General features: G+C 41.9%; 1 protein-coding gene across 1 annotated transcript in view; it reads left to right on the top strand.

Moving 5' to 3' along the window:
* The first annotated feature begins 3717 nt into the window (after nt 1-3717).
* The window catches only part of LNX2 (ligand of numb-protein X 2), a 33247-nt gene continuing 24820 nt past the window's right edge, over nt 3718-12144 (top strand). Inside the window, exons 1-2 of the mRNA XM_026049849.1 lie at nt 3718-3769; nt 11210-11714. Of these exons, the coding sequence (XP_025905634.1) occupies nt 11314-11714 (401 nt within the window). The 5' untranslated portion in view covers nt 3718-3769; nt 11210-11313. The remainder of the gene's footprint in view (nt 3770-11209; nt 11715-12144) is intronic.

The raw sequence follows: 12144 nt of genomic DNA, 5'->3' as shown, positions 1-12144 counted from the left end.
ACTGAAATGTGCTTTTTTTTTAATAAAAAAAAAAGAGTTAGGTATCCCCCATTCAGATGTTAGTCTTTATCACAGAGACACTGCTGTCTTTTGGGTACTTTTGTACAGCTTGTAGTTCAGTGGAAGAGTTGTTTGTTATGGCTTCTGGCTCTTAGGAAATTTAACAATTCAAAAGAGGTTGATAAACTTTAAAAATGTTTTGTCTAAGTATCTGGCTTAAAACATGTGAAAATGCTTTAGCATGACTGGGGAATAAAAAAAAAAGTATGGAAATATAAGTTTGAATTTTATTTCTGTGAACTTAGCCTAGCTTGTTGAGAAATGCTTGGTTTGGAAAATGAGCGTTGTGGTTAGGGAATGCAAAGGAGAGAGGTCTTCCCAAGGCTGAATTGTCTCGCCTCTTGGAGAGCTTTCCCAAAAGCAATGCTAATGAAATCACCTCCTTCAAAGAAAGACTGGGCTTCTCAGGGCTAGTTCTTAWGCACAGAATACCTAGCACAGATGAGGAAGGGAAAACTCAGCCATCCCCTGTAGACTCTCAAAGGTGAAGTTTGAACATGCTAAGAAGAGACTGAGAAGTAATAAGGAGGAGGAGACACTTGGCTCCTTCCCAGTCTGAGGTACTTCTGTCCGCCTSTCTTGCTGGAGCCATTTGGACCACAGACATAGAAAACTGGTGCCTGAAGTTAGGCTGCTGCACGWCTTACCTGCTGGGGTTTTCCAGCTCATCCTCCTTTCCCACTCTTCCAAAATGCGGTGAACCAGAATTTGCTATTAAAGTAAGTGTCTTCTGTATGTTCTGCAAATTAATGATTACATTTCTAAGGACATAAGCTTATTTTTATCTTCCTTAATTCTGGGGGTTGTTGTTTTGTTTTAATAACAACTCAGGTTTTCTTTGCTGGACTATGGCTGCAGTTCAGCAGCTGTTAGGACAGGATGCCTCCCTGCCTCGCTGGACTCTTGCTCTTGTTTTCTTGCAGCATAAGCACCCTTGACTAAGCACTCAGCCCTCTCCTGCTTTTACCAGGCACTTTTATTCTAGTTGATTGCTTACAATTGTGTTGCTTTTTAAACTACTCTTCATCTTCATCTCTCCTTCCCCCAGCATTTATATAAATATATCATTTCTGAGCTTGTGTTTTTCAGKGACATTTTTATTTTGTTTTATTTTATTGTATTTTAAAGCCCTGGCACTCATTGGAGCTAGAGAAACTCTAGAATAGTTTACCAGTTCTTTTGGGTTACTGATTTGTGTTAATACTGTCTACCTTTGCACATGTTCTCACATGAACTTTACAGGACTGTTTTAGCAGTTTTTCTACTGAAAATGAACTATTTCAGTAATGCTGTTTTTCAGGATTCAAGGGACACACTGAGCAGCCAAAGYTTGCACATCAGGAGCATGTGGGCAAATGCACCTAGGCAAAATCTTCCTAGTTTGGTACTGCAATGCTGGGATACATTTATTTATTTAGAATACAGTCAACCAAGATAATTTGGAATATAATTGAAGTAAAAAGCATAGAAAGTAAAGAGTTGTTTGGGGAATTTTTTTTTTCCCTTCTACAGATGCTGTCTGTTCTTTGCTTGTTGTATGGCCATGGAATTATACCAAAGAAAGGAATACGATGCCTAGCTTTTAACTAAAACAAATGCAGTCATCTTTATGTCTATATTCTGTCTCCATCAGATGTATTTGTGTAACCAGACCTGACTTTACATAATTAACTAAATGTCCACTTCCTTCTCCGAGTCCTGTCTGAAGTGTATTTGTAAAACCCTGCATCAAGTACTAGTGTATTAYATAAAGAGCTGTTTGTTTACATTTTTTTAATTTGAGATAATATTTAAATATTAAAGACTATAACTTATAAATGTAGCATGTTGTTCCTGTTATGTAAATTCTGATTATGCTCAAAGCCTTTTATTTTCAATATCTATGTATGTGCATATAAGAGGTAGGCTACTTGTACAGATAGAGACTTTGAGCAGGAGAACTTGCTGTGAAGTTTTAATTTTCTGTTAAATGTTGTATAAGACAATATGGAAGTGTTACGAATGATGTAGGAGAGCATGAGGATAATTTGCACTCTCCCTGTAATACAGACTCCATAGCTGGTCGGACAGCTAGTATTGAAAATAACATAAATAATCATCAGGTTTCAGATAAATGCAAGCTAAGGTAGGGCATTAAAGTGAACTGTCTTTAGTTAAACAGAGGGTGATAGTCTGTACCCTAAAGAGTTTATATCCAAGTTAAGAGTGGCTGGGGTGAGCAGAGCCCACGAGCTGCTGGTGGTGGTCTGTGCTGCACACTGGGCAAGAGGGGATCTGCTGGGCACCTCACTCTGCCTGTACCGTGGGTGCTGATGAGCTGGTAATTTCTCATGGCTAATTTTGCCTGCATGTAGATAGCTTGAGTTGCATGCTGTTTTGACTGCTGAATTAGAAAGGGGGTTTTCTTGTTTTCTTTTTTTTTTTTTTTGAAGAGCTTCCTCCATCCTGGTATTTGTTTTCTTTTGTTAGGGAGTAAAGAAGCAGTATCTAGTCTGGGTAGACCGGTTTTAGGTGATTGACTTGAATTTTTTCAAGCGATGCTCCTGAACTGGCAGCAGACATTTTGGCAGGTTGAGGTTGGAGACTGCGACCTCAAAACTTCTGTCTAGACCATCCTTTCTCTCATTTTTTGAGATGTCTTTTTCTAAGCATAGGTTGTGTTCTGTGGGCTCTTTGAGACTGCATGGCACTCCATAACTCAAAGTATTTGCTTTTATGCAAAGCAGATATATCTTATCGGATATATCTTATCACTTAACAGAGATATCTGTGAAGCCCTCTTTGCTTTCTGTCTTATAGGATCCTTCTTCAGGCCAGGAGCACTGCAGATGGGCAGGAACTCTTGGCTCTCTCCTATAGATCTTTGAAATTTTGAGGCAATACTTGATAACGGTGCAGTTTACATTTCGGAATAACTTTCCATTATTGCTTAAGTTGAGACTGATGGGGTAAAACAGACCTAACATGTTGCACAAGATGGACAAAGCCTGTAGAAGGAGATGGGGCTGGTGTTTCTCTCTGAAAGCTCCTGGAAGTCCTTCGTTCCTCCCTTCAACAGAGCTTTTCTTTGTCATGAAGCCATCTTGAGAACATCCCAAGTCTGTCACCTCCTTGGCATTTCTCCTTTTGCACCTGCAGTGGCTGGAGCTGACTGGCCAGGTGAGCAGAGAGGCTACGAAGGGACCGTAGCTCACATCTTCATCCTCTGGTTCTTTGACTGGCTTCAGACTCCTTCAAAGCTATAGTAATCGAATCAGTGACTGCGCCCATACAGGAACCAGCTCCATTTAATCTAGTTAAGTGTTTTCTGCTCATCCCTGAAATTCCTCGTTTCCGGGCCAAGTGCACGGGGGTGGGCTTTTCTGGAGGTTTAGCATCTTGATCGACAGCTTTCCGCTGCCTTCAGCTCTCCAAAGCGAAAGGGCGGTGCATATGTCGCGAGCTGTTGGACAGATTGTGCTGCAGAAAATCACCATGTTGGAGGAACAAATGTTTTATTCTTTCCTGCCTTTTTCCTGGGGCTTGTTGCTGGGATTGTGATACTCGCTACCCGTCTCCTTGCACTTAAATTTTTGAGTCTCGGGGTACTTTTTGCAGCCCCACTGGACAGAAAAGCCGCCCTGTTATGAAAATGGTAACAAAATGTTTTGGTTATTCTCTTTGCGTGAAGAAGGAAATTTGTTTTGTGGCTCTACCAGTGTTACTGCAGGTAAGTGGGGTTGTTTTTATTTTTAATTTATTTCAATGTACTTATTATTTACCTCTGCAAAATCCCCAGAAGGGTTTAGGAGCTTGAAGCAGAGAATGTTTAAACACTTGGGTGTAAAAATTGCCAACTCCCGTCTGCTTGTGATGTGACCCTGGAAGCATCTCCAGAGGCGCCACCAACTTCTTAAGTGTCGGAAGGTTTGGTTTTGCTTTTGTACCTATCGAGGGGCAGCAGGACAGCTCAGGGTCCTTCTGGCACCAGGCTCCATCAGCACCCAGAAACAGGGCACCCTTTTGCCTCAAAAAAAGCCACCCAATATCAGCTATCAGAAAAATGAACGTACTCACCGCGAACGGGAGCGTTCTGCAGATCGTCATGGCAGCCACTGAACCAGGAGAATAGGGATGGACGGGGATAAAAATTGCTGTGATTGCTGCCAGTATCACCGAAAATCTCACCAGCTGTTGCCTAACCATGGAGGAAGGGGTCTCAGTCCAATACCTTTCTCTTCCTGTGGGTTTTAAACCTATATTTCAACCTGCATTTCCTGCAGGTGAGGAAAGTGGCCTCACTATTAGAATATAAGTTATTGATCTGTATAATTCAATTTGTATGTCTTTCTTTTTTCTTTTCAGTGCTCCTCTTGTTCAATATAAATCCCCCAAATTTAATCTGTTTAATTTTTTTGATACGTAGATGTAGCTTCATTAAACATTTATATTCTTGTCTCTGTCCCTTCTATTCTGGGATGATTTATCTGATGTAGCTTCGTATTTGTTATAATGAATTGATATTTCATTGCAGAGACCTCTGCGTGGTTACAATCCTTATCTTCGCTGTCTCATTCAAGACTGATTTGACTAAACTAAAGCTATTTTAATCTCCTGGTCCCAAAATAGAAGCCATTCCATTTTGTGCTCTAGAAAATGGCCGCTCGATGATCTTGGCGTGTGCTTTGAGCAAAATCTACTGACTGTTTGTTTATCAGAGTCATTTCTTGCTGCTTCTTCCTGTGGTCCTTTTGGGTCGCACGTCCCTGTTTCAACAGTGGTGCCATTTGTGGGGATGAGAGTCACCTACGGCCTGTCCTGAGGGGCTGGTCTCGGCCTTGCCGACTCTCTTCATGGTTCCTCCTTCCTTGCCTTCCTTCACTCGCTGGTGCCTCATTGCTYGAGACCCCTGAGTCTTCACAGGCACCTATGGTCAGAGGGGGCAACGTAGTGATTCCTCCTCCTGATTTTTGTCCCGGTCTCTTAGTGTTTTTCGTAAAGAAGCATGTCCTTAAGGGAGACACCCGCGCCTGAAGTGGGGACTGTAATTAGAGCCGGGAGCCCCGTTACCGTGGAAACGTCGCACGGCACAAACATGGAGCCCAAGTTACACAAGTTATTAATTTTCCCAAACAGCCCCCGTTCACCAGGATGAAGCAGGGCTTTRTTGCTCAACCTGCAAAGAAGCCTCCCTTCAGAAAAATGACACGTTAAAACCCTTAAGCCCGAAATGCCCAGGTGTGTAAGCACAAGTGTGGCCTTTGCGAGGCTGGTGTCCTGTCAACATCTGGCACCCCACTAACCTTGGCTGGGTGGGCCAAGGTGGGCCATGGTAAACAGAAAGACAAGCACCGAGGGGAAGAAATGGCTTTATAAGTGAGCCCAGCGCTGCTGAATTGTGGTTCAGTTCTGAACAAGGAACAAATTTGGTGTTTTGCCACATTTTTTTTCCAACTTGAATGCAAAAATATCTGTCATTCTGTTGAATGATTTGAAAACTATAGAAAACAAAGTTGACTGTCAGCACAAAACCAGACGTACTGGATTATCAGGATTCAGTGAAAGCATTGCTGTTACATTAACCGAAGACTGTCAGTGTAATTGATGTATTCTTCCCATCTCTGTTTTATTTTTCTCTCTTTGAGCTACCAGATGTCATCTTTTGACATCATAGCACTTAGTTTTGTTTGTGCTTTCAAAAGAAAGGTGCTAACAGGATTATTTTTTTATATCAACTTTTACTAGAGGCAAAGCTAGATTTTTTTTTTTGCATTTGAAGACATAAAAACCCTTAAATATCTGAATAATTAACATGCCTATTATAAAGTCAGTACCAGTTGCTAGGTCTGCTTCACTTGTTTGCTGCACAGTTTTAATTTTAAAACAGAGATTGTATCTAATGAGCTAGGTCATGCCTATTGGAAGATGTGAGTAATACTCTTTCCCTCTAGTACTATATGTCAGTTACTTATTCTCATCATGTTTTTTATTATGGAAAGTTTCTGCTGCCTTTTAATAGTCCACTCAAACTATCATCTGCTTCTTAAAACAGTTATGAAACATCCAGTAATACTGTAGTTCCTGGGAAGGGTGATGGATTGGGAACTAAGGACTGATTTTTAGTTTGGTTATGATGTAGATTTAAGCAATGCCTGTAACCACATCTTGGTGTTGTCTTATATACCTTGTGTTAATCCACTCCATCTGGCTGCTAAAAGATTATCAACTTTATCATTATCAACTTGAGCATTTGGATGGGGCAGAGGAATATGGAGACCATAAGGTTCATCCTACTCAGCTTTGGTACTTGGATGTCATGGAAATAAGGGTGTAGTGGAAGACAGAGCAGACCTCAGAAGTCCTGAACCGTTAAAGTTAACATCATCCAAGATGACAACTGTACTATCATTTGGAATTGTGAACAGATTTAAAAGTGCAGTTATGCATTATCTTGCAAGTATGTCTGACTAACTGATCAGGAAATCACTGCATGCAGGCCTGTGAGAAGCCTTCTCAGTATTTTTATAGATGTTACAACTTTTTATATATGGTTGTTATGACTTCTTTGCCTGCTCCTCCCTTCCCCTCACCACTGCCGAAAGGTAAGCGCTGACACATCCCTATGCTGTTGACAGGACACAAAACTTAGAGCCATCGGAGATGAGATGATCCAGCCAGCATGTAGTGGGCTTGAAGTGAGAGGAAATAAAAGCAGTTTGTTTTTGCACCTTCACTATGTTGAAATTGGACATTGATTCATTGGTTAGATAACATCTCACCTACTGAGAAAATGTCCATTCTGGCATAAATAATTGCAAGCCACAGAAGTGAGATCTGCATCCCATCTGTTTTTGAGGCCCGCTGGAGAACAGCGAAGGAGCAGTGGTGCCATTCATTAAAGGGTGTTCTTTTACTCTCTGCTTTTGGTTGAGGAAAATGCATAGAGGAGTAAACCAATTTTAACTCTATACTAAAAGTAGTTTTAAGAGGATTCTGTTGATAGGATGGGTATTTTCTTTAGTTGTTTACTTCTGGGATACTGTTAGATTTGTTGTACAAGTTTTAACAGTCGTTCAAAGGAATCTACCTCTCATTTAATACAGAGATTTAGAAATCTCTCACAGTACTGACTGCAAAATGCATATTTCCATTAACTTTTATCTGCAATGAGTTAACACAAAGGTTTAGCTATAATTTTGCTTGGTTGTGTGTTCTATAGTAACTATCCAGAGGGAAGGAATAAAAATCATGAAACCGATTAGTTCAATCAATAACTCAGAACTACAGAARGCCTATGAATAAGGCCACCTTTTCCAAATGAAAATTGCTTTCATACATGCTTTAAATAAATAAATGCACAGTTGACTGTCCAGTCAGGCCCGGTTCCCAAGTGGATTGTGATTTAAAACTGAAAGCAGGGCACCACCTGCCCTGCTCTGTTTTTATAATGAGGTCCTGGGTAGGGAATTACATTGAGTTGAAAAACTGTCCTGTCTTTATTTTTTATTCTTCAGACTGTTCTCCCTTGTTTGTGGCTTTCCTGAGCTGATGTGGAGATGCTGATCTGCAGTCATGCTAGATACAGCAAGTAATAATATAAGGCATACATAAGGAGGGATAAAATAKCGTATTATAAATCGCAGCACTATGGTACTGTTTCAAGGATATGGTACCTATAAATTAGTGAAATTTAGATGCTACTTGCAATCCCATTTGTCACTGGYGATAAATATTGGGTTTGTGGGCTGTGTAAATCAGTAGGTATTTTGCATTGCAACAATCTGAAAAAGTCTTGGAATTAATAATTAAACAACTGTGCTGTGTAACCTATACAAATCCTAGCAACTAATTCTTCTGTTTTTGAATAGGTCTGCCCTACATGCAACACAGGAAACAAGGAAGCAGTGCTAAAGTGATTTTTTTTTTCCTTTGAATCTCCATGTTGTAATTAAGTGTTTGTTGCAGTGAGCATTGATAAAATGTTTGAACTATTTTTGGGGAAAAGAAGGGAACCAGCAGTTCCCTGGAGCTGGGGGGATCAGCCAGGCAGGACTCACTCTCCTAGAAGAGGCTCCACCAGAAGGGAAGCAGCAGTATCACAGAATGGTTGAGTTTGGAAGGAACCTCTGGAGATCACCCAGTCCAACCCCCTGCTCCAGCAGGGACACCCAGAGCACGGGGCACAGGTCGGCAGCCAGGCAGGTTGGGAAGATCTCCGGAGAAGGAGACTCCACAGCCTCCCTGGGCAGCCTGTTCCAGGGCTCTGGCACCCTCACAGGAAAGAAGTTCCTCATCACATCGAGATGGAACTGCCTGGGCTTCAACTTATACCCATTTCCCTTTGTCCTATCAGTGGCCATCACTGGGAAGAGTTTGGCCCCTTCCTCCCTACATTCTCCTCTCAGGTTCCTATAYRTATTGATCAGATCCCCTCTCAATCTTCTCTCGGCTAAACGCCAAGCTTACTTAGTCTCATACGATAGATGCTCCAGTCCCTTAATCATCTTTGTCACTCTACAATGGAGCCATTCTAGAAGTTCCACATCCAGTTTCCTTCCAACTGGTTGCATTAGGCCATGGACAGGTGTTCCTTGTGCCGATACTTCCTCAGTCGGAGATGTTGCAGCCAGTTTGTTSCTCCCTTGTACTGGGGTTACCACTCGCGCCGCTCCGCTGACGGAGAGGTTGCCAAGTGCTGTCAGATCCACTTCAGAAAAAGCGGTCAGGTTGGCTCGCAGCGTCYGTATGGATTGTATCTGCCAACAGGGTGCTGACTGCTCTGCCCAGCGGCCCGAGGCAATGTCACCAACGAGCAGAATGGATCTGATGGTGGCTGCCTGCCCGGGCCCTGAACTCGCAGCGTGTCTGCCAGCAGGGCCGGGCCTGGCGCTCGGCTCAAGGTTTCCTGGCTYTCTCAGCAGATCTGTAGGAACTTGGCTGTTGAGACATCCGTGTGTTGGCACTCGTAGGAACAGGTCTGTCTGCTCACATAGTGCGTCACCGGCACCGCCAGTAACGGCTTGTGTGTCACCGAATCACAGAGAGGTTGAGGTTGGAAGGGACCTCTAGAGATCATCCAGTSCAACCCCCTGCTCCAGCAGKGACACCCAGAGCACRGGGCACAGGGYGGCAGCCAGGYGGSTTTGGAAGATCTCCAGAGAAGGAGACTCCACAGCCTCCCTGGGCAGCCTGTGCCAGTGTTTCTTGTCATCTTGGTTACTTGGAGAAGGAGGAAGAGTCCCACTCTTGGCTAATTGGAGGAGGTGGACTGGCATTTGGACAACACCCTCTTAAAATGGCCTTCTTGGCTCATTCTGCACACCTTGGTCTGCTGCTGATGTCTTTTAGTCTTCCAGGTACACTTAGGTAAGATGCAGTGCACACCACATATTCTAACACCTGTGCTGATTTCTGTAGAGCCAGAAGTGGCCAAATGATTGAGTGAAGTCGCAGGTCACTGCAGCGTTTTTCCAGAACATTTATCCTGTGATTTATTTTGCGTTACATAAAGCTCAGCCGTTAGACCAGTCTCATTCCTTGTGCGTTAATCTAGGAGCATGAACGTGTAGCTGGGGAATTGCTGCTTGTGCACATGAGGGCCTGTGTAGTCTCCTTATCTGCTTTGCAATCTTGGAATCCTTACATAATATGTATAAGACTGTTCTTAAGTAATCTCTTTTGGGGTCTCCTTTTGCGTTCTTAGTCTCCACTAACAGAACTGATACGCTATTCCCTCCTAAAATCCTTTCCAGAAGGTACACGTTATCTACTACAAGACAGGGCAATGAAGAGCATCAATTTCCACAGCAGGACAGAATCCTGGATTACAAATTACTATTTAATCCTTTTTGCGTCAAAGGATATAATAATCCTTGTGAAATGTGCTCTAAGTCTTGTGCTTGGCTGTGCGAGGTTAATGGGTAAAACCCAAAACAGTGATTCTCTTAAAATGTAAGACATTGTGCAATCCATGTGTTCCACACAAATTTTAGAGGGTGTTTATGACTATATTTCAGCAGATAAAAACAAAATTGATGGGTCAGCACAAAGCCAAGCAGCTCTCACTTTCTGTACGCTTGCTCTGTTAGAATGTAAGTGAACCTTGTGACTGCTGCAAATTTAAATAAATAATATTGTTAAGTAATATTTATTTAAATAAATGATTTGGGCACAAAATAAGCATGACTTTTTTTTTTTTTACCCTCTTTCTCTGAGTTCATTTACCAAAATAAATAGAAGAACAGATCTCTTTGTGTAGGGTAACTTATTTTGTTTTCTGAGCCATTCTGTTGTGAACTTCAAGCAGTGTGATTTTTGTAAAGGAGAGAAGGATGGATCAAGTCAGAAAGGATAAGGATGAAGTGCTTGAAATGATAGGCTCATGCTTGCACGGTTTCTTGATCGTGAAACTATTTTAAGACAGGCAAGCTTTGACTCAAAATGAAGCACATAGTGAGAGACRTGCATTCCTGTGACTGACGTGATGGCAAACACATTAAACGTGCTGCACTTTTAATTGTGTTAGGTATAAAGAAAAACAGGGTGGTGGTTTAGAGGCAGTACTTCGTATGATTGCTTTATTCCATACTTTTATTTCTGGCCTCTGTACTAAATCAAATGTGTCACGTTGAGTAGAACCAGTTCCCCGCAGAGAAAACTCAAATGTAGGTTGCAGCTTACARCAATAATTAGGAGGGAAGAACAGGGCAAGCAATCATATTTGTTAGGGTTTTTTTTAAAGGTATTTAGACCTAAATGTGCAGTATTTTATGTTAATAGTCAGAATCTAACAAGAAAAGTAGAACCCGATTGCTGAATAAACTCATAATTGTGTATTAAAGGACACAATTAATCACTTGTTCATATAATCATTATTCCACAATGGAGTGGTTTTGTGCTAGACACAAATTGTTTGCTTCTCCTGAGATAGCAGAATGTGATACCCTTGCTTCTAATAACATGGTCATCTTGCAGGCAAAAACTATGGAGCAGAGCAGCTGCTACAGAGCAGTAAAACATTTCTCTTGTAAAATGAAATTGTACTTTGCAAACCTTTTCATAGCTCTCTTCTGAAAAAAAAATCAGAAAACAAAATCTGTTTTTTTCTTGATAAATTTCCTGCTTTGTGTTAAACTMATTTTTATTATTATTATTCTGTTGTTTGTTGCAGAAAATGACACATGATTAAAGAACAGTTGCTTCTTCCCTGCGATTTACAGGAGCAAATCTCTCCTGTATGAGGAAGAGGAATCTTCAACAGTCTTAGCTGGTRCAATGGGGACTACAAATGATGACATGGCTCTGGTGGAGCAAAATGCCTCCTTGAACCCTCTGTGCTTTGAGTGTGGCCAGCAGCACTGGACAAGGGAGAACCACTTGTACAACTACCAGAACGAAGTGGACGACGACCTGGTTTGCCACATTTGCCTTCAGCCCTTGTTGCAGCCGTTGGACACTCCCTGTGGACACACTTTCTGCTACAAGTGCCTAAGGAACTTTCTGCAGGAGAAGGATTTCTGCCCGCTGGATCGGAAAAGACTCCATTTTAAACTCTGCAAAAAATCCAGCATTCTCGTTCATAAACTGCTRGACAAGTTGTTTGTTTTATGCCCCTTTTCTGCGGTGTGTCAGGAGGTGATGCAGCGATGTGACCTGGCAGCACATCTCAAAAACAGGTGAGCTCATGGTGCCTCTGTCTTGCATGCTGGTTTCTGTAGCAATCTGAGTTGTGGTTTTGGGGGAAAAAATAGGAAAATATTATAGGAAATTGTARATGTGTAACAGCTCAGTTGGAGTACTGCTTCAGAGATCTGGACATCACAATCGAGAAGATTGGGAACACTTGGAGAGTCAGAGAGACCAGCAGGATTGATTAAATGTCAAGCAAATATGATTTAGGAGAAGAGGTTGAAGAAAATGGGTTTGTTTAGAGCAGAAAGGGGGAAAAGCCTGAGGGAGGAGAGAAGTAAAGAGGTCGTCAAACATGCAAACCATGTCTGCAAAGAGGAAGGAAAGAGTGTGTAGAAGCAAAGGAAATTTCATTCAGGTTTTAGGAAAAAAGCTTCAAAATGGTCAGACGTTGGCAAAGCTAGTTTGGGTGCAGGG

This window comes from Nothoprocta perdicaria, unplaced genomic scaffold (genome assembly GCF_003342845.1).
Source record: "Nothoprocta perdicaria isolate Ctin4 unplaced genomic scaffold, notPer1 scaffold_62, whole genome shotgun sequence".
NCBI classification, from domain to species: domain Eukaryota; kingdom Metazoa; phylum Chordata; class Aves; order Tinamiformes; family Tinamidae; genus Nothoprocta; species Nothoprocta perdicaria.
Note: the sequence above shows the minus strand (reverse complement) of the source record. Positions and strands in the feature narration are given on the sequence as shown.